General features: G+C 34.5%; 1 protein-coding gene across 3 annotated transcripts in view; it reads left to right on the forward strand.

The window, feature by feature from the left end:
- TSC22D2 (TSC22 domain family member 2) overlaps positions 1–23,877 on the forward strand; it is a 53,250-nt gene extending 29,373 nt beyond the window's left edge. For 2 of the 3 annotated variants that reach the window (XM_058730204.1, XM_058730205.1), the window contains 2 exons: positions 15,833–15,884; positions 16,866–23,877. In XM_058730204.1, the coding sequence (XP_058586187.1) occupies positions 15,833–15,884; positions 16,866–17,126 (313 nt within the window). In that variant the 3' untranslated portion in view covers positions 17,127–23,877. The remainder of the gene's footprint in view (positions 1–15,832; positions 15,885–16,865) is intronic. The other variant, XR_009261879.1, reaches the window with a different exon arrangement.
- Positions 23,878–25,345: the final 1,468 nt, after the last annotated feature.

Genomic DNA, 25,345 nt, shown 5'->3' on the forward strand with positions numbered 1-25,345 from the left:
ATCTGATAAATGTTTAAATACATTAAAATCCCCCTGAAATGTAGCATCATAAAAGTTAGTAACTGGGAAGAATGTTAGAAATTATACATTACAGGCAGGAGTCAGATGTAGAAACCACATCGTCTCACTCCTAAGTTAGTGTTCCCTGTGTATTTTATGATATTTAGATTTTGACCACTCTACCTTACTCATACAAATTATATAGTTAATATGTTAAGCGTTTAATATGTGCCAGACACTAATGCATTATCTCACCGAATACTGTTGTCTGATCCTATCATTATTCTTTGGAGAGGCCAAATAACTTGTGTGAAGTCATATTATAAAAGTGATAGAGTTAAGATTCAAACCTGGGTATGACTCCAGAGCCAAAGCCTTTTTATTCACTACCATTTCTGAGTTTATCTTCTGAGTCTAGAATTATAAATCTGACTTGGAAGGGAATTTAGTGGTCATTTATGCCAACCACTTGTCTCATACTTGTCTCCTGTGTATAACATACCTTCTTAGTTGTTGTCTAGCCTTTGAACACCCCCAGTGATGTTGGTCATGGGGTCCTGGTCTTCTTTCTTTTTACAGCTCATATTTAAACCTTGTAAAAATTCTTCCTGTATATCAGAAAATCTAAAATATGAAGCAGAAAAATCAGATGATTGCCATCACTGAAAGCATTGAGTAAAGAGATTAGGTTTATGTAAAAATAAAAGCTGTATTGCGTATTCTGTGGAAACCTTCAAGTGAGAACATTCTCTAATTTAGTGTTTTCATAGCTGAAATAATTAAGAATATGGATTGCAGTTCGTAGCCATAAATCATCGGTGTTAATATAAATGCATTTCTAAAGGTTTTTTTTCCAAAAATGGGTAAGGAGACATTGCTTAACATCTTAGAGATCACAAGAATGCTTTCCTACTTCATAATTACTGATTCTAGTAAAGATGCAAAGGTTTCACAGGACTCCTTTATACTGCTTTGATCCACCAGCGTGTAAAAAGAGCAAAGTACTGTACATATGAATTTCTTCATTGATCCACCAGTGTGTAAAAAGAGCAAAGTACTGTACATATGAATTTCTTCAGACTCCTGGATCTAGTTCACTTAGAACTTCCACTTGTTTGTGAGACATCCTTAAAGGCATGCCAATTTGAATTGTCTTCTTTATCTGATCTAACCAAACTAGCAAGCCTGTGGTCTCTTTCCACCTTCAAGATAGCTTTTGGGGTTTTTTTTGTTTTTTTGTGTTTTTTTTTTTTTCATTTCTTCTCTTTAGATTCTATTTTAATCATCTGTATAGAATGATATTGGCCAATTGAGAGAACTCACACATGGATATTTATGATATATGTTTATACAATTAAGCCTTTCATTAGGTTCACAAAATTATTTTCCCTAAGTCCATGATTCTAATGTAAAAGATCTTTGTCAAGGTTTTTATCCAAAAGATCTTTAGGAATTTTAAAGTCCACTTTATTTTCCACAAAGTCTTCTATGAGTTTTGTCACTACCATGATCACTTCTATGGAACTGCTGGGATTCACTGGCATAATTTTGTCAGAAGTAACCTGAAAGTACATAGAACTCTAGCTATTCTATTCCTCAGACTTAAACCATTTTTCTATTTACTTCAATTGCCAGTTATATAGAAACTAGTACCCTTTCTTCCTCCTCAGTGAGTAACAACCAGAGGCAAGGAACATCACAAAAAAAAAGGTTTATTGACCTTTTATTTAAGATGTTTTAGTCAATGAGAAAAAATTTCTCAGGAGACATGCCCGTTTTTACTATGCTCTAGGGATATCCTTCTCATTAGTTTCTAATATTTAAATGGGTAATTTCATGGGGCACCTGGGTGGCTCAGTCAGTTAAGCGGCCGACTTTGGCTCAGGTCATGATCTCATGGTTTGTCAGTTCGAGCCCTGTGTCAGGCTCTGTGCTGACAGCTTGGAGCCTGGAGCCTGCTTCAGATTCTGTCTCCCCTCTGTCTGCCCCTCCCCCACTCCTGCTCTGTCTCTCTCTCTCTGTCTCTCTCTCTCTCTCTCTCTCTCTGTCTCTCTCTCTGAAAAATAAGTAAACATTAAAGAAGAAAAAAATTTTAATGGGTAATTTATTAGTTCTTTTTCCTGGCACGATTAGCCCACATAACATAAGTTCATGCTAACTTACAAAATACAATTAGATAACATATTAATACTATTTTATTCCATCTTTTTTTTCAATTAAATGTTTAATATCAATTTTATGCAAAGTGTTATAATTAGTAGACCCTCCAGATGAACACACTTCCTCCCTTTACAGTTTAATTCAAGGATGAACATTCAATAGAGACAACAAAAGCAATTATTTATGGAAGAATGAAAAGGGTGGGGTCTGTTGGCAAGAAAGGAAGAGAGCAAAGAGAATGTAGGTGAAACATTTCCATTTCAGATGACTGTGTCTTAGTGCTAGAATCTAAATTGATTTAACAAAATTTGGGTCATGATATAATTCTTAGAATTCATCATAAATGATTTTACCCAATTTGAAGTATACAAATGATTGTAAAATTCTATCATTTACCATGTCTATATCACAGTATTATATTTACCGAGAAAAATTCAAGGACATACAACCCTTTAGATTTTATAGTAGTGCTGCTTTATCCTTTTCTTCATTGTCCTGTCAGAATCTCTTTTTGAATTAAGTAATTCTAAAGTAGTGATTCTCAACTGGAGTGATGTACAGAAGCAAAGCAGTACTTGTCCCACTCTTCTGATTTGTTTTCAGTAATATTTAATTGTTGAAATATCATGTAACACTAAAAGAAGGCACAGGAGATTTTTAGTTAAGCACTTTTTTTTTTTTGAAATTTTTATGTTGAAATAATTCAGTTACATATCAGTGGACTTTGGAAATATCTCCCACAGTAAGTTAAGATTATTTTTATGCTAAACAGTCGTTATTGTTCAATCCACAATTGAACAATTGTGAGTGCTGTGCTTAATAAATATTGATGTAAGTTTAAATCTCAAGAAATTTTTATTATAGCGTATATTTTGTGACTTCCTTAAATCTTTAACATTTGACTCATTGACTACAAAGGAATCAAGTAAATTTAAGGCATAACTAGCATTATTTCGTTCTTTGGGTGAGGTGTAATACTAATCATAATTGATTTTTATTTGTACCTCACTGCTTCATTCACGATCTAAGATACACTGGAATAGTAACCTTATATACTGTCAGTCCAAATTTTATCCAAACGGTAGAAGGAACTAATTATTTTTTTAGTGTTTATTTTTTTAGTGTTGACAAATGTCATAATCATCACACAATCCTTTAGGGCAGGTACAACTATAACCCCATTTTACAGACAAGGAAACGGGTTTTAGTATGTTAACTTGCTATGATCACCCCACTAGAAGGTGGTGGAATTGGGATTTAAAACAAGCTTGTCTAATTTCTGAATCATGTGCTCTTAAAACCACTTTATTATTCTTTGAGAATTTAGTCTTTTGCTTAGGCAGCTGCTAAGAAGGAAGGTGTCTTGCCCCCAGAATGAAGTAGAGAACAAAAGAGAAGTAAGCAAGTGGTAAACTGATGACCTAGACAACTTTAGCTCTTCTGGGCATATATTCACAATACTTTATATTTGTTGAAAGTGAGCAATTTAATTTTTTGCTTACACCCAAGCCAATCCAAAATTTTTAAATATCCCAATTGGAAAATATTTATTGATTTATTAAAAGTAAAATAGACCAGAGTTTTTCCCTGATAAGATATTCTCTTCATTTTGTTAAGAGCTGATGACTGTTCCTTTAGTCTAAACTAGAATAAAGCATCTGTCTCTTTAAAAACTTTGTGATACTTTTATTCTTCTGGGTTTATCCCTGTTTTGAAACAGTGCATTGGTAACCTTCATTTTATTTATTACTATCCCTGGACTTTGGGACAGATTAGGAAGAGACATAAGGTGGCAAAGAAAGACTAGTTAATAACCTAAAAACACAAGCTAGTTTTGATCAGAAAACCCTCAGGGCTAGCGTGATAGAATTTTACTTTGTCAAGTATGTTGTCCATACAATTATGTATGCTTTTTCTAAAAAGCTTTTATAAATAACATCTCTGTATCTTTAAGAATTGGGCCTAAGTGAAAAGATTAGCTTTGGATAAACAAAATTATCTTTGTTGCTCTTCACTGGTATTTGGCGTTTCCTATTCAGGGGGATTGTCTCATTTTCACTCATTTGGTTAGGCCTCATTGAGAAAATGAGATTGAGAGGATTTTTTCAAGAAGATCTGTTATTTTTTGAGAGAGAGCGAGCATGCATATGCGTGCATGTGTTTGTTGCACAAGCAGAGTAGGGACAGATGGAGAGGGAGAGAGAGAATTTCAAGCAGGCTTCACGAAGCCCATTGCGGAGCCCAACTTAGGGCTGGATCTCACAACAGTGAGATCATGATCTAAGCCAAAATCAAAAGTCAGACACTTAACCAACTGGGCCACCCAGGTGCTTCAGGAAGAATTGTTTACTATTTAAAAAATAATAGTATATAGAATGCTGGAGATGGAAAAGGCAACTGTGAGGCCTTTCAATTCAATGAAAGAAATAATTAGCTTTCCGAAGAAGGGTAGTTTCTTCCCAAGCTCATCTTCCATTAACTCTTCATCTTAGTGTTCTCCATTGTTTTGGCCCCATTTGTCTTTTCAGTGTTTAATAAGCAAGCTCACCTCTCACGGTTTTGTGCCACCTACCACATTCCAAAAACTCTCAAATCTAGACTTCTAGGCCAGAGATTACTCTACAGTTCTAGATATCTATTTCCAGCAACGTTCTTTCTATATTTCTCCACCAGAATCTATATCCCAGAGGTCTCAAAATTCACCAGTCCCAAGTGAAACTTAAATTTCTCTTTTTCTCACCTTTATTCTCAGGTTCCTCTTTTACTCACTCCCTGGCCCCTGCCTCTAAAATCTAGCCATCTTCCTATGACACATTAACCATCTCCCTACTCCTAGTTGCTTCCAAGCTAAAGAAACTCCAGCCATCCGTGGCATTTTCTTTATTATATAGGTGAATCTCTTTCCTTTATCATCCCTCTGATCTTTCATAGATCCTCTGTGCTTCAATTGTAAAAACTGTTTCACTTTTTCCTTGCTTAATACCTATGACCAAGCATTTTGCAGTATCCTGATATTTCTTCTCCCCCCTCCTTACTGGCTTAGTTCTTTTATTTTTTTTTTTTTTTTTTAAGATCCACGTTACTATCTTTCCTTCTCACCAACCCCACCTCACACACATACCAAAAAATCCCAGATGTGAAGGTTACACTAAGTTCCATAAAAACCTTTGAAACTAAATGATGGAGAAAGCCCAGTGGGAGTAACTAGCCTCAGGACACAGCAAGTCCGAGGTGAGGCCAAGATGCAGCATGTGTGTGCTAATTCCATATCTAGTGATCTTCCCACTGGTGGACATCATCTAACTTCATAATCTTCCAACTAGTGTTCATTGAGCATTGGGCAGTGTGCAGAGGAGACATGAGAATTTATCATTTTTTATAAAAGTGTCATCTAGAAAGATAAATGTTACTGAGATTTGGCTACATAGGAAATTAGAGGCAAAGTTTGTTCAAGATTATGCTCTGTTGGCTCTAAAGGAATTTGGATTACCTAGATGTATGAATTAGATACTGGCCAGCAAGAAGATATGGCAAGTTTCGTTTCAGACTGAAAATGAGGAACGAAATTAAGGAATATTTCCCAAATTGTTTGTTTTGAGTTTAGCTAAAATGAAGCATTAACCATGTCCATTAGATGGCAAGGGCTACTTTTGGGAAAAGTCAATTTTGCCGTTAAACATGGGAAATAGCTTTGGAGGTGGTCTAGTACAGCTACCTTATGTTAGAACTGAAGAAAGAGGCCCCAGAGGTAAAGTAGTAAATGATATATTTAGGACTCAAATTCCAACTATACAATTTGTGAGTTCAGCCTTCTACAGCATTCTTTAGTAGATGGCTGACAGCCCATGGTAGGTTTTGTGTATAGCACATAGAGTTTTGTCTGGTGGGAGCTATTAGAACACAGTCTATGGTAGGTACATGGTTAGAGCCATAAGGATAGTGTGGGACATGACTGACTATACTACTTCTAGAAAGGTTAGAAAACTAGCCTTTACAGAAAAGAAAATATTTGAGCTGACAGCCATAAAAGAATGGTAGAATTTCCACAGAAGTATTTAGAGAATGAGAAACAGTATGAGCAAAGTGTGAGAATAAACCACGGAGAGTCTCCAGGAGTTTTCGATATCCGCTTTAAAAGTTGAGCAGGCATTTGGAATGGGAGGGAATAATGTAAATGTTAGCATTAGAAATAGTAAGCTGGTTCTGATTTTTTGTTTGTTTGACCCATTTTTTGTCCTTGCTGAAGAATTCTGAATTACTTTTAGAAATGTTAGGTGTATTTAGCTATATAAAAAGATTGTTTTTATAATAGGTCCACTGCATGCTTGTTGGTCTCTGAAATGAAACACAAATATTGAGTGTTTTGGTTGTTTTTTTTGTTGTTGTTACTGTTTTTATTTCCCTTGACATTCTTTTCTATCATGTTCTTTCTCCAGTTTTGTTCATTTTCATACACTTGCACCATGAAAATTTCCTTAGGTATTGAAAGGGCTATTATTTGTTCATAGTCAAAGGGAAGGAATGCTATTGTTAACCTTTTAAAGGAGAATTGATTTTTACTACAAAATGATTGCTAAACATATCCTTTTCCTAACACAGCTGAAGTAATTTGCACTCTTAGGTGTTTTTAATGTCCTCATTCACATAACGAATTTTTTAGTTTTTCTCTCTTTTTCTGTTTAAATTTTCTATCTTTCTAGGAAGGATCATCCTTCAGGTCACTGAAAAACAGATCTTTTGTTAAATTAAGGTTTAATCACCAATTCTGATGTTTTTAGAAGTTGGTCAAATATCAGCTTCTATCTTAGCAACTAAAAGAATGGCTTTAGAATATCTAGGATGAATATACGGGACTACATCTACTTTACTCCCTTTCAGTATAATCACATTATTTTTGTAAGGTATTCTGGGCTAGACATCAGTTGGCAACATTTGAAATCCTTTCTAATCTCTCTTTCCTTTTTTACTCCTACATGCCAGTGTATATCTCAGTCTAGATAATTGTCAGTCATATACTGGCTTCCCAGTCTTCAGGAAGTAAATTAAAGTAACCAGGACTGTAGTGTCAGATTTTTAATTTGGGTTTAAGCCACTTCGCACTAATGGATTATGCTGTCATCAGATAACCTATTGCTGCTGTGTAAATAGTCCAATGAAATCTCTTTCAAGAGAACCTGCTGTAAATGTAAGCACTCCAACATTAGAGAAAATGCCACCCTCCTCCTACCCCTTTCTCACACCCTTTCTTATTTCAGTCTGACTCAAAGGAAGAAAATAACTTTTTCATCCTGTCAAACCTTGCCTAATGTTAGTCTGATAAAAAAATAACTAGCTAGTGCATAAGCTCATTTATCTTAAGTAGATATGATTTTACATTTAAGTATTTAACTTGAAATAATAGAATATTAAACTTTCTTAGTTTATTTAGAATATTTGGATTATAGTGGTAAAATTGCTGTGCATGTTTTACCTTTGTATTACTCTCCAGTTTTTCCAGACTAAATTGTTACATCTTCTATTTTAAGTGTTTTAAGAGAAAGAATTTTAGTTTGGTTAGTTTTTAAATTGTTTTGTTGGAGTGGCTTTACAAGAAAATGTTATCAGAATTTTTATGCTTAATACTAAAATAATTCCCCCAAGATATCCTTAGTTGGAAGTGTAAAGAGATCTGGAAAAAGAAGGTAAAGTTTACATTATTCTTATCTATGCCTTCTCTGGAATGTACTTTTAAAGTAACATTTTTATTATATAAAGTTATGTAGCCTATTATATCAAAAAAATGTTTATCACAGACTTATTTTTTTCTTACCAGAATCACTTTGAACAAAAATAACTATACTAGGAGTTATAGACATTATTTACATGATATTTTTAAGTGATTATAATTCATTGTAAGCCAAAGAAGTAAATTTTACAAATCACAAATATGACTTATGTTGATTGTTATTTTGAATGTTGAACATAGTACCTATCTTCTGGAATGAAGTGGTTCATAAGAAAGTAGAGTTGTTGGCTCTCTTTCCGTCCTTTCTCCCTTTTCTGTTTCCTGTCTGCCATTTGTTCATGTCTTGAGTTCACGTTGTACAGGGTAATAACTCTTCTGTGAGTCATTTTCATTTTGGAATGTGTTGTTGTTTTGCTTTGTTTTGTTTTTGAGTACTCTCCAAAGTGCAATGAAAGTATCTTCTATCTCTGTCCCCCATCTGCCTGCCTTCCCAGACAGATAACCACTTTCTTTGTGTCTATGCACAAACTTCCAGTTTCTTTATGCACATTCAAGCAAATACTATATCTATATCCATATCCCCCTCACACAACTGATCATATACATACATCTGCACCTTTACTTTTAAAGATCTCCAGGGTACGTTGTTCCCATCTGAGTACACAGAAAAGCATCTTTATGGGGTCTTTTTTATAGATCAGTAGTACTCAGTTGAATACTATACCATGATGGCTATACCATGATCTTAATTCCCTGTTATTAATTAGAAATCTTGCTGTTACAAACAGTGTGATAATGAGTAGCCTTGTAAATATATTATTTCCTATGTATGTAAAAATATCTATAGGATAAATTCCCACATGTAGGATGGGTGACTCAAAGAATAAATAGAGTGAGAATATGTGTGTGTGTGTGTGTGTGTGTGTGTGTGTGTGTGTGTGTGTATAAAATTGTGATATAAGCAAATTGCTCTCTATAAGGGCCAGTATATGACTTACATCACTATACGAGAAGACCCATTTCCTACTGCCTCACTCACAGTGTATTAAATTTTAATATGTTTGCCAGTCTGTTTAGGGAAATGGTATTATGTTATAGTTTTATTTTGTATTTTTATTATGAATGACATCTTGAGTTTTTTTCATGTCTTTTAAACTGTGCATGTGAAATCTACCCAGTTTTTCTAATTGGGATTCTATTCTAATCTTACAGGTTTGTAGAAGTACTTTATATTTTAGTGAAAGTATTGAAAGAGTTCTTTATTTTTCTATATTTTGAGGCATCTAGTTAGGCCTCTCCCACTCCAAAGTATTACAGAAGTTCTTCCTAAATGGGCTTTTTTAAAGACCGTATACAGATGATATGGTTGACTGGACAAAGGGGGTCTGAGGTAGGAGAGAGACTTTGTATTAATTGTATACCTTTTTGAATTTTATGAATTTATTTTTTACCATGTGCATGTATCTTTTATTTTGAAATAAACATAGATTCCTAAGAGGCTGCCAAAAAACAAAAAAAAGGACAGAGAGGTCTCATGTACTCTTTCACCCAGTGGTATGTGTCCTGTCTCCTTGCCCCCCTCCTGCAATGGTAACATCTTGCATGACTATAGCATCCAAAGCCCGGAAATTGACGTTGGTACAATCCACAGCATGTATTCTTTTTTACTCTTTAAATATTCATTTCAGGCCAGGAGTTTGACCTTAAGTTAATTAGCTGAATGTAAAATATGCTAAGGACATAATTGGTTTCTGTAGATGCTAAAAACAAATACCTTTATATAAATATTTAACTGAGTTTTTAACTGTTCTTTGATAAAAACTTTTGCACCATCGTAAGACTGGTTACTTGAGAAAATAATAACATTTAGTTTTGTGAGTAGTCATTTTACCTGCTTGTTTAGCATGAATAATAAACAGCTTTTATCATGCACAAAAATCACTTATTTTGTGTTATTAATAAAAATCTTCGTCAGGCCTTTTGTGAACTTAATAATGAAATTAAATAGATTTTTGTTTTTATATTGATAGAGAACTTACGGTCAGCTAATTAGAATACGTAAAATTTTTTAGTTCTTAGCTTAATTTACTGTTAACTTTGTCTGATAGTTTTATTCCTGACTGCAGAAGTTTGCATTTGGCCATAGAGTAAGTTTACATGAATTTTACTCATTTTGGCTTTTTCAGAAGGAGAATTGTTATTTGCTCTTAAGTGTTAAGCTGTAAATATTTTTAAATTCCTCCTATAGAAGAGTGATGAATTTTTTTTAACTTTCATAGCGTACATTCATTAGATACATTTTTTGCAATCAGCAATTTGATAGTTTTCTTTCTAAAAAATACAGATACCTGTTTCTTAGAAAAGAGGTCAGATGTTACCCAGGTTAGAATTAATCCATTTTAGTAGTAATGATGATATTTTAGAGCTTATTGGCAGGGGAGGGGGGGGTGAAGGTTGTAGATTATTTACTGGAAACAGTACATGATTCTTGAGGACTAGCCTCTAAGAAAGACTGTAGCTTCTACTTGGGAGTTTATGAAGAATTTACCTTATTTGGGTAAGGGGGCTTGAACATGAGTATATCAGATTTGCCAACTCAATCAAAGAAGTTCTTATAAAAGATTTGATTTTACAGTTTGGGGAATTCCTATAGTGGAGTTTTAATTGGGATTGTGACTCAACACAGAAAGTTAGAAGGGTCTTTTAGCAAAAGGTAATTTTTAAAATAATTTTCTGCATATAGATACATATGAGCTTAAGATCTCTTCAGCTTTCTAACAGAGGAAAAGAGCATTTTAGTTCTTGGTAAACAGGTAAGCTATACTGGCTGTCTAAAGATCACTGAGTCTTTTCCAAGAAGTTACCTCCCTTGTTCTCAGAGCTCATCTTCTTTTAGGAATGTGCTAGATAAGATAAATGTAGTATTATGCACATAGTTTAATCTTTGGATCCATGCTTATGCTTTCACAAATGACATTTGGTACATAGTTAAAGCATTTATAATATACATAAGTCTGTTATTTCTTTTAGGTTAATAGTTGCTTATTCCTTTCACACCGTCTTACTGTCAAGGTAGAAAAAGCATGTGTTTTGACATTGTCTAGTTTCAGTTCTGTCTGTAGCATTGTATCTTTGAGTAAATTACTTGGCCTCAGTTTCCTGAACTGTAAAATGAGATTGTTTCTCAAGCTTGGCAGTAAGGACTCACTAAAGTTAATGTGTGCCTGCAAAAGTGGGCAGTCATTTAAGTGTTCTTTGTCTCTACCTTGTTGCTCTGTTACTTAGCATTTGTGCTGAGGGGAGAACAGAAAAAGAGCAAAGAAGTCAAGATGTAAGAGAAGAAATTTGCTCTGTTTTTATTTTAAACAAGTAGCCATGATGTCTCTGTCCACATTAGTAAAGACAAAGAAAAAAGTTGATTTCTCATAAAGAGTTTTTTAAAAAGTGAGATCCAGTTAGCCTAACCTTGCCTTCATGGATTTTAATTTTTAGAGAGGAGAGACTGGAGATGATTTGTACAGTCACTGAGCTGAGAGCGTGAGTGAGGCAGTTAACCTTTTAATAAAGATGAAAATGTAGGGAACTTGCAAAGCCAGAGGTTCATATCTGGCCTCTTCTCAGTAAGGTTGCCAAGTAATCTACTGTGATAAGAGTAAGGAGGCCCGGGAAGAAAAGCTGTGGTGTGGGGAGCCAATTGGGATGAATTTAAAAATGAACAGTTTTGGGGCGCCTGGGTGGCGCAGTCGGTTAAGCGTCCGACTTCAGCCAGGTCACGATCTCGCGGTCCGTGAGTTCGAGCCCCGCGTCAGGCTCTGGGCTGATGGCTCGGAGCCTGGAGCCTGTTTCCGATTCTGTGTCTCCCTCTCTCTGCCCCTCCCCCGTTCATGCTCTGTCTCTCTCTGTCCCAAAAATAAATAAAAAACGTTGAAAAAAAAAAAAAAATTTAAAAATGAACAGTTTTGAACCGGGCTGTCTTGCTGTACCTTTGATACATTGAGTTTTATTTTTCCTGTGAATATAATTGTAATTTACTTAACCATTGAATTTAGGGGCTCCTGGCTGGCTCAGTTGGTAGTGCTTGTGACTCTTGATCTCAGGGTTGTGAGTTTGAGCCCCACATTGGGTGTGGGGATTACTTAAAAATGTATGAAATCTTAAAAAAAAAAACTAAATTCAAGCTCATTTGATTCTTTGGGGGGGGTGCTGTAGTTTTAGGGGAAAATCATCCTATAAAGGATATTTTTATTATTTATATGTCGATATGTCCATTTCCTCAGTACCCACAAATTTTAATTCTTCTAGTAAATACTAATCAATGATATGTTTTTATTCTAAAAGAGTGACCCATAGCAAACAAAGTTTCTTTTTAAAAATTATCCCTTTCTATAGCACTTATAGTTTACCAGAATAGTTACAAAGTCTTGGGAACTTAAGTTCAGAAACTGGTTAACCATCAACTTATAGTGTGGTGAATACAATTATAAAAAAGAAAACAAGACATAATACTTTAACATTAGGTCAAGGAAGCAAATAAAGGAAAATTTTTATTCTGCTTTTGTTGATCAGTTTCATTTTTTAAGAATGTGAAGCCCAAACCACTATGTTGACTTTGAATATGGTAGAAAACAACTTGTGACCCTCATTGAAAACCCTCGTTGAAATAATAGTCTTAAACCATGTTCAGGGATTTTTAAATAGAATACCCTCCTATTTGATTGTTTAAGACTGCCATGTTGATATCCTTATTATAAATCAGTTTCTCAATCTTTAGTTTCTATCAGTCATCTGGAGGAGTTGTTAAAGTAGATTTCCTGGGTCCCACCTCAAGAGTATATAATTCAGTAGGTCTGGGGTAGACCCAAGTGTTTACATTTCTAACAAGTTCCCAGATGATGCTGATTTTGCTGGTCCAGTGACCATACTTTGAGAATTACTGATTTATTCAAACTCAAAATATTTTAATGGCCTTCTGACATAAACCAGTAATTGTTTCAAATCTAATTGCTATCCTATTTACTCTTTCAGTATGCACTTGAGTTCCTATGTGCCAAGCACTGAGTTTACTTCTTCATACAGGTGAAAGATAAAGAACCTCTCTGAAGGAACTCAGTCTGATAGGAGCTAACAATGGCAGTATTATTTAACTCATTTAATCCTCACGGGAGTTTTATGAATTGAGGTATATAATTCTTATTTTAGATAAAAAACCTGAGTTCTAGAAAGGTTAAATAATTTCCCAGAATTCACACAGTGAGTGTGTGGAGGAGCTGGAGTTCACTATTTTGCTTTCCTGGTTATGCAGTACAAAAAGTTTGTGAAGATTGGTGAACCGTAAGAGAGATGGAGTAATTGGTTCTGCCTTAGGAAATCAGAAGGCATTACAGAAGAAGTGGCACTGGAGCATCTTAAGGAACAAGTAAAAGGTAGCCAGATGAATTGGAGGCATGAGCATTTGCAGCTCGGGGAGCAGTTCTGCAAAGCCATGGAAACCTGAGAGAACATATGTTTCACAGACTGTAAATAGTTATGTAAGACATAACACAATTGGCCAGCCAGATGGAGTGTGAGAAGAAAGGAGACCATAGAAGGCAGGGGTCAAAGTCATGAAGGGTAAGAAGTTTTGTATTCAGGTTAAGAAGTTTTAAAAATAGAATTAGGTTTTTTTATTTTCTCTTATGACTTTCATCTTTGTAAACCATTGGTTCTCAAAGTATGGTTCTCAAAGTATGTTCTGTCAGGTAGCAGAATCAGCATCGCCGGGAAACTTGTTAGAAATGCAGATTCCTGGGCTCCCCCCTACACCTTCTGAATCAGTAACTGAGGTAAAGCCCAGCAGTCGGTTTTAAGAAGTCCTCTGGATGACTGGTGTGTGCTAAAGTTTAAGAACCACTGCCATGGGTTATAGAATTCTTTAAAAACAGCCTTCAAACTAGATTGCTGTAGTGATAGTAATTGTGTCTGTGACTGATTTAATTCTGTTTTAAGTACAATGCTTAACAAAATTGGGATATTAATACCTTTTAAGGGACACATATCTTCATATCCATTTATACTTTGCAGACTTACTCCTCCATTGCTGTAAAAGAGGTCTGAGTCAGGATTAGAGTTTATTATATCAGCAAAGAATAGGATGATAATTATTCCTTAGCCTAAGGGAATGGTTTGGAAACTTACTAATATTATTTTAATCATAAAAAAAAAGTAATAAACCCTTTTTAGGGGTTAGGGTTTATTTTTTGTTTTGTTTTGCTTGCTTGTTAATATGTAAAACTGGTGTTAAAGTTAGCATTGAAGGTGTTCTGTTTAAAACAGATGTGTTGAAAGGTTTGCATGTATTCACATCAAGAATTGACTAAAACTAATATAGTTTTTCCTTGACATAGAAATAAACAATATAGAAAGTACAATCTAGGATGGTCAGACTCTAATCTAAATGCCTAGAAGTAATGCTAATGTCTTCTTTGCAAATTGTAGGCAATATTTGGTGACCATATCTAAGTGGTCTTTGAACTGAACTTTACACCGAAGCCTTATGGTTTATATAGTTGTTCTATCGTTTATAGTTACATATAGCCATACTTTGTTTTGCGTAGCTCTACAAGCATTTAAAGCCTAACATGTATAATTATTTATTAACAATCTATATATATCGTTTCTAGTTATTAGGTCTACAAAAGCCTGTTTCATCTTAGAAATAGCAGCAGCAAGAAGTGAAAGAGTATGCTATAATTAATGTGGTTAATGCTCAGATAAACAAGTTTAATGTTTTCATGTACTGATTCAGTTTCAAGGATTTAGAAGTAGGAAGTCCACTGAGGCATTGACAAGCACCCCTTCATTTTACAGATGAGGAAGGAGGTCCAGGGAAGTTAAATACTTGATTTTGCTGATGGTCACATAGGTAGTGAGTAGCAGAACCAGAATTATAACCATATCTACTTGGATTGCAATATAAAAGGCACCACTACATAAGACGGGATATTTCTGCGCCTCAGTCTGATAGAACATTGAGGGTCTACATCATCTAAAATAAAAGTGTTCAAATATATTAGCATCTAAATTTTCTTAGGGTATACTTTATGAAGAGTAATTTTGCAAAGTTTCATATCAAAATTGTTTAAAGATCTCTTTTTGTATTGTTAAAGTAGATTAAAGTGTCAGATTTGTCTTTACATGAAAATCTAATGACTGTTCTTCAAAATTTACAAAAATACCAGAAGAAAAGGATATAGATCTTCACTGTTCTTACTAGTTAAGAGGACAGTTATTGAATCTTCTGTGTAATTATCATACAAATGCTAAGGTTGACCTTGGGATATATTTACCAGCTAGACTACTTCAAATTATTTCCAGGAAAAACTGGTCTAAACCACAAACGTTCGTAGGTGATTTTTACCAGCCAGTAACCTACAATCAAAGTATGTAGATTTGCCAGAATGTTGAGAACGGTGTTAACCAGCCCAAAGGCCCTTTAGAAGCCAGTTCTGAAAATTTTTAAGCCAGAATTAAAATCTCTAGAAGAAAAGTCATCATCTGAATTTTAATGCAGTAAGTGACTACTGGAATTTCCACATGAAAGTCAATTAGAATATATAGTTAGTAAATGAAGTTTAAAAGATGTGGAGAGTGTAGTGCTCATTCAAAATTTATCCTTTTAAAAGTTCAGAGTTAACTCCTGAATAGGGAGTTACTTTAAAGTAGCGTATGTATGTCATAGGGAAATTAGAAATGTTGGAACTACAAAGGATTTCTAGAAGTCCTGTACTTACTGAGATCCCTCATTTTCAAAATGAGAGCTCTGAGTACTGAAATTTTGAGAGTAGACTTTTAAGCTATTTTAAGTTATTTTTGGTTTTAAGTAAAACAAATGTTTTTAATTATTTTAAGAGTTGGAAAGGATGTTACATTTTTTAGAATAATTTAATGAAATATTCTAATTTTTTCCAGTGCATCTGGGGGAGGTGGTGTAGCCATTGACAACAAAATAGAACAAGCAATGGTAAGTAAAAGTTAATAGTGCTCTCATTTTATAGGTTGTTTGTTGTAGGAGGCAGTTGGTTTTTATCAATTCTGAAAAACACCTAAATTCTTTAAACCAAGATGACCAAAGTATATTTTTTATATAATGACATTTAATTGAAACTGCTAAAAAAAACATTGAGAATTTTTAGCCTAGAAATACCAGTGGAGTTACTATTTCTCCCATTTGAACGTCTCACATTTCATGCATTACCACTGATAAATCAGGGCCATTTTAAGGGGCATACATAATCAGAATGCATTATGTGCCTTCAAATATTCCAGCATCAAAAATAGTTTATTGACAAAAGAATACTAAAATGAAAATTTCAGCTAGAAACCTTTGTCATCCATTTATAGTTGATGTTTTACTCATCTCTAATGAATAGACCTGTTCATGTTGAATCTGTTTCTGATTTCTGCTATTACTATCAATTTTTTTATTCCCTTAAAGATATTCTGCTCATATTGTATATAAAATATTTTGATTCAAGCTTATTAAAATTATAGACTATAAATAAGGACCATTAGTCTCAAACTATTTTTCTTTAAGATTTTAGAGTTGGAAATCGTAGGCACCTAGTCTCTTAAAGAAGTGCTAGAACTAGTTAAATATCACTTGAATATCCTTTGTTCTCTTGGTCTAACATCTAAGCATATGATTTTAAACTTTTTTTTTTAATTCTAAGCTTATAATTGACAATTTAAGGAGCCTAGTATTTTTGGAAATCACTCCAAAATTTGAAAAGAAATCCTGGGCTAGCTGCCTAGTTGGAAACTGGATTTTTTCCACTCTTATCTCCCTTAGGGCCAGTCAAGATACAGTAGAAACATTAAAAGCAAGAGCAAAAGAACTAATATAAAAATGCCTCATGTTTATAAGGCACCAGGTAGGCCAGAACCAAATAGCAACACCTTTCCCTTATATTCTTTGTGACATTACTAATTTTGTTTTTCACAGGATCTGGTGAAAAGCCATTTGATGTATGCAGTAAGAGAAGAAGTGGAAGTTCTAAAGGAACAAATAAAAGAATTAGTTGAAAGAAACTCTTTACTTGAACGAGAAAATGCACTGTTAAAATCTCTTTCAAACAATGATCAATTATCCCAACTCCCAGCCCAACAGGCCAATCCTGGTAGCACTTCTCAACAACAAGCAGTGATAGCACAGCCTCCGCAGCCAACGCAACCTCCACAGCAGCCGAATGTCTCCTCAGCATAAAGCTTTCTTGCCTCATTAAGAAAAAAACTGAAAGCAATCTATCCTTGTGTGCCACTGGTATTCTTTCCACTTTATACGAAAGCAAGTAGCCATGCTTCGGTTGTGTGTTTGGCCTTTTCAGTATTAGACAATCATTCTACAGGAGCTTTTCCTCTCTTTGAGATGTCATGCAGCGCTGTTGATGTCCAGTTTTATGTCATCAGTACACAAGGAGAATAATAGGTGGGGTTTATTAAAGCAAGCCGAGTCTGCATTTTACCTGGTGCGCATGAGTGGGGTCTTTTCAGAGCTTTGGTGGCTCTCCCATGTTTCCTGTTACCCGTGGATTTACCCTGAGCCTTCCTCGCACATTATAAATAACAGTTCATCTAAAGAGCCACTTTTCTTTCAATATCGGTAACATTTGCCTACGTAAGTTTTCATTTATTTGTGTTTTATTTATTACAGGGCTGCTATTTTCATAATGTACATGAACAATGTCACAGAACTTTTTTAATTTTTTTGAATAATTATAAGTATCAGTAAAGGATTTGAAAGACAGGATTGCATTTAATAGATAAAATGTTTAGGCAATAATTGAACAAAAGAATCCTGGCATATTTCTAACACTAATGGCAATTTACCTTCGGTATTTATTTTCAGTAGTAAAGACCCAGCTTGAATGTAAATTTTGTATAGTGTAAGTATGAAGAACATAGTGCAACTGTACAGGTAGTCACCAGTTATTGTGATATAATAAATAATTGGGCTATTTTGATGAAGAAAACTTTGTTCATTTGTTTCTACTTTCTAATAGAGAAATTGCCACGATTCCTCTGCTTTTTGACATTTCGTATGACTTTCTTTCTTCGGGTGGGAATAAAAAGCTGTGAAATTGTTCAATCTACTTTGTAACCAAAGAAGCAAAGCTGTGTAATGGAGTTTTTTTTTTATAATGCACATTCTTTATGTATTTTTATTTAGTGTTTTCTCGGTCACAATTTTCTTTGCTGTCTAGCATGATCTGCATGACCTATAATCTTTGAACCACTTTCGTACCTCATGTTTTTATCCAGCACTCTTATTGTAATATGTACTAGTCTGTGAACAATGTCAAATAAAAGAACGAACAGGTAGTATGGTGGAGCTGAGCTAGTGTACCATACACTAGTTGTAAAAAAAAAAAAAAAAAAAAAAATGAAGTGAGCCATCTTTTGTTCATTTAAAATGGTGTTTTGAATTTCGTATGCAGAAAACGTTTTGTTACATTGCAGATTTTAATGTATTTAATAAATGCAACATGCAGATTAAGTGCAGTGTATACTGAGTATTTAAATTAAAATGTACATTTCATAAATACAGTTTCAAGAGAAAGCATCATTTTGTGTATACTAACACATTAAGTGTATGTCAGAAATTGATGTATAAATATATATTTTAACACATTTTCTGAAATTAAACTGCAGTTTTGTTGAAATATTTGGCTCTATATGTGTTCAAAATTTAATTTGATTAGCTTTGTATTTTCACAGTTCAAGATATTCCTTAAATGAAAACCTGTGTTCTTAATGATTTAATGATAGTTCTTAAATTTTCAAAGTAAAATAATTTAAGAATGCAAGAATGGTGAGCAATATTTGTACTCAAGATTCATATTATGTCAGTGACCTTTAAGTAAGAAATCCTTGTCTACCAAAACTTTTACTTGAATTCAGAAAGGTGCCTGTAGAAAACTTAACATGCTGTGTGTCTATAGCCAGCTAGCTAATCAGGAGTTAACGGGAACCAATAGTTAGCTCTCTGCGTTGTTAAAAGAGGATAAATAACTGTTCTTTGTCTATTTAAAATTAAAACTTCATCAGATTTAGCCACAAAGGAAATGCGTAAAATTGGGGTGTATGTAGGATTACCAAATATTTTATGTTCTAGTTGTGCTGGAGGATACATTGTTGAATATAAACAAAATTTTAATGTTAATAATATGAGAAAAAACTAAGGAACTAAGGACATAAGCTTGAGAAGTAATCCTGTAGGTGTGGAACAAGATTCTAAGTAGAGTCACCACCAATGCGTTAGGAAATGAAACTTCCGTGTTGGAATGTCAATCACAAGGCTCACCAGGTGTGCTCCTCAAGTCCAAAAAAAGTGTGATATTTAAAACTGGCAGAGAAAAACTAGTATTAGAAAAGGTTGAGATTTTTGTGAAAATACAAATTTTGGTTCTTGGGATAGAAAAACACTTCATAAAGTAATAGTCACAAAGGAAATGATTGATAATGTTAATTTAAAATGGTAATTAAAAGCAATTATTACTATTTTTGCATTAAAAAAAAAAAAACCACCACAGTAGAAAATATGGGTAGTTCACAGAAGAAATAAATGGCAGTTTCTAAAGTTTCAGCCTCTAGTAACCTAAGAAATGCAAATTAATATTTAATGAATTGTTATTTGTCTTTTAAATAGCAGGACCTAATGTAGAAAGGCAAACTTTCCTGTGTACTTCCAGAAAATAATTTGACAATATGTATCAAGAGCCTTAAATATTAATAAACTTTTCAGTTTAATGACATAAGATAACTCATGGTGCGGTGTTCAAAAGATGCAAAATTACAGTAGTGCTCGTCCTTTGCTCTCCCATCCTTCTCCTTCCCATTGGGTCCCCCTTCCCCTTACATAACCCCCAAAACAGCTGTGAAAGGAAACCTTTACATCCAAACCTACTCTCTTGAGGCACGCCCTCACCCCGAAGTCAGGGACAGACTTAAAGGTGGGAAAGCTTAACTGTTTTTTAGAATAAAATACACTGTATTTGAGAACAACATCGAGACATTACCCCAAGTGTTCGGTTTGTTTAGATCTTAAGTAAATTTCAGTTTGACCTCAGATTTAAGGTCCCTTAGTCCACATAATTGGAATATTTATTGGGATGCCAATTTGGGGGGCACAATCTTACAGGAATGCCATCTGTAATTTTCTCTTGTAGACCAAAGTGCCACACAAGTTTTCTGTTGGTTTACTTTAACCAACCAGAAAATCCTAGGTGAAGAATTCGTTTCTGATAATGGCAATATGTCTGCAATACAAACCGAACTTTCCCCAAAGAGAACTTATTTTAGGTAGTTAACAGTGTGATTTTACAGCTTGCTACACCCCCTCCCCAAAAAAGGCTTATGAGGCGTTAAACATGCGGTTACTTTAACTCATAGTTGTATGTTCAAAATAGCTGGATATTTCAATTCTATTGTAAATGTTCTGAGCTAAGTAGAAGTATTAAGGTGGAATGCTTTGCCATCAAGTCCCCAGAGATAGGTAATCACAACTGTCTTTATCCACAAAGAATTATCACAGGTCAGAGATGATGATGTTTCTCCAAATTCAAACTGGTCACTCCTAGACCTTTTAAAAAAGAGCTGGGGCAAGTCCTTAAGATTAGAGTAAAATACCTGTTCTTAGATGGAAATTCACCTCTGTAGAACTAGAAATAAAATAACAGCTAATTTGGGGGGGAAATTTTTCAGATGATCTGAAGTCTAATTTTTTTAAAGGAGGCTCAGTGCAGGCACCTTGTGACTTGACTCAATTCTCTTCAATACTTTTAAAAGGACAAAGCCCAGGTCTAAAGATTCACAGTTTGAGGACTTAGACAAACCAACATGTACAATGCAATAGTGAAAACATACAAAGATGGATTTGTCAGGGGAGGTTCCCTCACAGAGATGACACCTGATAAGGAAACAGTGCTCCAAAGTTTAAAGGAGAGCACAAACAAAACTCCTCGAATTGCCACAGAATTGTTTCCCAGGAGACAGACTCAGGCAAAGTCTGACTCACCATAGTAGGTTGGCAGCTAGAACAAAAATAACTTCCCGAATGATTTTAGGCAGTGGGATTGTGACCAGATAAGCAGTTTAGAAAAATTAATCATTCTAGTTACCAATGGGAGGTGAATTGGTGGGCTGAAACTGGAAGTGGGGAAGTAATTTAGGAGGTACAATAATCCAGAAATGAATAGGCAAAATTACAAAATGATAAATAGGCAGATTAGTGATGCTCATGAGGAAGTTTGTCTTGGGTCTTTCTATACCATTATCCCCTCTACAGTGAACATTCCATTCCCAACATCCGGTGTCTGTTCTTTCTGCTTCCAAAGAAAGATCAGAGAACCTTATGTCTTAGAATGTTTTAGTCAAACTCTTCCTTCCAACAGCCATAATACTTCAATGAAATGAAAGTCTTTGTTTAAAGGAATTTCAAGAATTTAGCAAAAGGGTAGGGGGAATGGAAGACCCCTGGCTTCATATTTATGCCTCTGTAAATTCAGCCCTCTAGGTAAACCAAATTTAGTTCCTTTATGGTGACTAGAATTAGAGTGTCCCAGAGCATGAGTCCAAATCCTGTCCCTCAAGGCTATCCTTCCCCAAGAAGGATAATGTGAGTTTTGGCCCCATTGCAGATACTGAAACCCAAGTCAAAATAGGTTTTGTTGGCTTCACCTTTTCATTCTTCGACACAGTTCAATTCAGAAGGCTTCTTTCTTCCCTGAAAGTCCCCTGCCTAAGCAAAATAATCTCTTCTCCCACCCCTTCCTGCCTCAAGCCTAGTAACCCATGTTTCTATTTTCTAGCAATACTAACCTAATGGCTTATTATTTAGTGACATATATTTGCACCCTTTCAACATTCTAGGATGCAACTCTGTTACATGTACTTCCATGCCAAGTCACAGAATTTCTATAGCGAGATCTGTTCTTTGAATGTATGTATTCCTTTGTCAGTGGAGAATATCACTGTACAAGTGCTATTTAATGATTTCCTTAGTGGGCTACAGTTGGTATGGCATGCTATGTTCACAGATGAAAAATGGTAAGTGAGGCACATACACAAAGCAAGCTACAGGTCATAGACATTTTTTTTTTTTTTTTTAACAATCATCATAAATAAAAGTAAGACAGCCTTTCGGGATTGGTAATGGTAAAGTAAAAAGTTGGTATTTTGCACTGATACAGTCTACTTGGTCATAAAATTTGTTCAACATAATGAGTTAGCTTTATTTTTTTTTTCTTCTCCTTACCAGGAAAACTGATAGATTAGGCAGTTTTGAGAATTCTTCCATGATGTGTTGTCATAGATTGAGCTATAAAACAGCATCTAACTTTGTGGACTAAGACATTGCCCACAGAAGCCAAAGTTATCCCTTTGAAAGAAGGAAGAAAGAGGTGTGGTAACTTAGATCATAAAAAATAACTGAATTTTAAAACAAGGCAAATGCCACACTTCTACTTGCCCATATAAAAAGTTTTTACCTTTTCATTTTTCTATATAACAACTGTAAAGTAGTCTTGCCTACTGCAATCCAACTGTTTTCCAGATCACAGTTCTCATCCTCATTTCACAGGCAAGCAACGCATCTAGAGATAGGTCATACCTGAGGAAGTCCATAGACAACAAGGGAATATTTTCCCCACACTTGGCGTGAAATAATTTACCAGGTCAGTGTCTTATTCCAGTATCTCTACTAAAATAGATAACATATAATTTAATCAGAAAAAAAGGACTATGTGTAACTTTGTCAATCCCCTAAAGGTTTTGTTTTTGAGAAGTTTGGGTTTTATTTTTTGTTTTATAGAAACACCGTTGGAATGCACTTTAGTTCTATTTCAATTCAGGTGCTGCACCCTGTAATAGATGTTTGGAGATAGATAAATGGGACATGATTTGTGCACTCCAGGAGCTATGGTTCATGTAGAAGTAAAAACTAAAGTGCCATTGTTTATTCAAAGTGTATGTCATAGTTTGTGAACGTCATATAATCTGTTGAATGAAAGGTTCATGTAAATCAACCGTAATATTGCCCTGCCACATGACATTGCCAGGAAGCAACTTTACATCACCAAAAAGCTTTAACATCAAACAGTACTTTTAGAAAGAGGGGACTTGGTGAAAAGCCTCCTATCTCTATAATTGAGCCTGTGAGGTGTCCCCTAAAAAAACGGAACTAATCTGAGAGAGAAGTTTACACATTTTTTAATACTCTTAAGTTTGTAGATAATGGAACTGATTTAAATCAAACTTAACTAGAATAGAATTTGTGTGTCAATGAGTTATATTCTCTATTGTCTTATAAGCAACACACTCATTATCTTGGCTGACAAAACCAGCTACCATTCAGTGAACCAAGTTAAGAATAACTCAGGTGCCTGATGCCAAAAATAAATCTGATAGAGCTGGAATCCAGAAACAACTATGTATTGAATAAATGATAAAAGTAACATTTCAAATTAGTAGGAAAAGAATGGATTATTCTACAAATAATATTGAGACAACATAATCATTTGGGGAGAGAAAATAGATCTCTAGCTCACAAAAATTAAATCCAGCTAGACAAGCTAGACAAGTCTATTGCTTTTTGGTCACATATCCCTTGTAGAAATCTCCCTGTAAAAATTCAGATAAGCAAAAAGTTTTATAAGATTATGAAGAGATGCCCAAACTCAGCAAAATAAGGGAAATGCACAATAAAAAGAAGCTATCTCAAATCTAGTTGGCAAATATTTAAAATCTCTATAAATCACAAACCTGCAAGAGTGGGAAAACAGATAAATTGGCACAGCTACCTTTAAAGGCAGTCAACTGGTATCCATTAAAATGTAAAATTCACATGCCCTGTCGCTCAACATTTCCAGTTTATAATGAAACACACTCCCATTCTGTGTTCACAGGGTGGCCTGTACAAAGATGTCACTTGTAACTTTGTAATAGAATAAAATTGGAAACACAAAATACCCATCAAGAGGCTGGAACAGTATAAAATACTGGGCATCAATAAAAAAAAAAAGAGCAAGATTCATACACCTACTGACATGGAAAGATCTCTTAGATACATTTTTTTCAAAGTTTGGGGAAAAAACGGATAACACATGCAATACATATGATAACCATTGATTTTAAAACACATACCACATATGTTCACACACACAAATACTGTATAGTGTACTTCCTAAGTACCTATTTGTATATTATAAAAATGTATATAGAGAAGGTCTGGAAGGATACTAACCAAACTGTTAATAGTAGTTTGGTGGAGTGCATTAGCTTTAACTGTAATATTCAATGTTTTTGAGTATGCATTCATGTATTGTTTGTGTAATGACAAATTAATAAATTAGAAATAAAATTAAATAGAAAGTGTTTCCTTCTTGTCTCTTCTGCTAATGTCCTCCCTGGTGCCCTGGGTCTCACCGTTTTCAGCCTTCTCCCCTCCCCCTTTCCCTCTCTATTTTTCTTCTCCTTCACCCTCTCCTCGGACTTCATCACATCAGCCAGTGTTTATACAGGCTTAATATGTAAATAAATGATAAATGAGTAAGCCTCCACCTGCTTTTTCAGCTGCCTATTCTGCCTTTCCACTTCTTCCACTTCCACTCGCTGCTTGTCGCTCACAGTCTGACCTGGTAGGAGTACTCCCTGTGCCCCAAAACCATTTTCCACAAGGTCACCAATGATCACTGTATTGCTAATTCCTTCCAGTAAGTTTCGTTTCTTACCTTATTGAACTGTTTTACCTAATTTTAGTTTATTATCATTTGTTTAGCAAAAAGGTTTCTACCTCTTCATTTCCCTCCTTTTCATTTTTTTAGGGGCTACTCTTGTTAAAAAATATATATATATGTATATATGTGGCAGAATTTACAGCCTTGTGTTTACAATATACATATATATATGGCTGAATTTCCTAGTTTTCTTTTAATAGATTAATCCATTTTTGTATATTATTATTACAGGCATATTTGATGTATTTCTGCCATCTTATTTTATGTTTTCTCTTTAGAATCCCTTCTAGGTTTCCCCCCGTTTTCTCCCTTTTCCTGGCTTTTATTCAATTGATTGTTTTCTTATTCATATTTTACCCCTCTGATTGTTGGGATGTTATACATCCCACATCTATTCTTGCAGTTGTTTACCTTCTAAATTTTTTTTTATCATTTTGCTGTGGAAATTTCTAGTCATATACAAAAGTAAACAGTATAAGGAACTGTATCTATCACCCAGCTTAAACAATTATCCACTTGTGACCAATCTTGTATTATTTATACTCGCACCGGTTTTCCCACCATCCTCTGGATTCTTTTGAAAGAAATTCAAGATATCATAGCACCTTCTCCATTCCTATTATATTTCAGCACGTATTTCTAAAAGATAGGAATTCTTTAAAAACCAGCCATAATACTACTTTAAAAAATA

Source organism: Neofelis nebulosa, chromosome 5 (assembly GCF_028018385.1).
Source record: "Neofelis nebulosa isolate mNeoNeb1 chromosome 5, mNeoNeb1.pri, whole genome shotgun sequence".
Classification (NCBI taxonomy): Eukaryota; Metazoa; Chordata; class Mammalia; order Carnivora; family Felidae; genus Neofelis; species Neofelis nebulosa.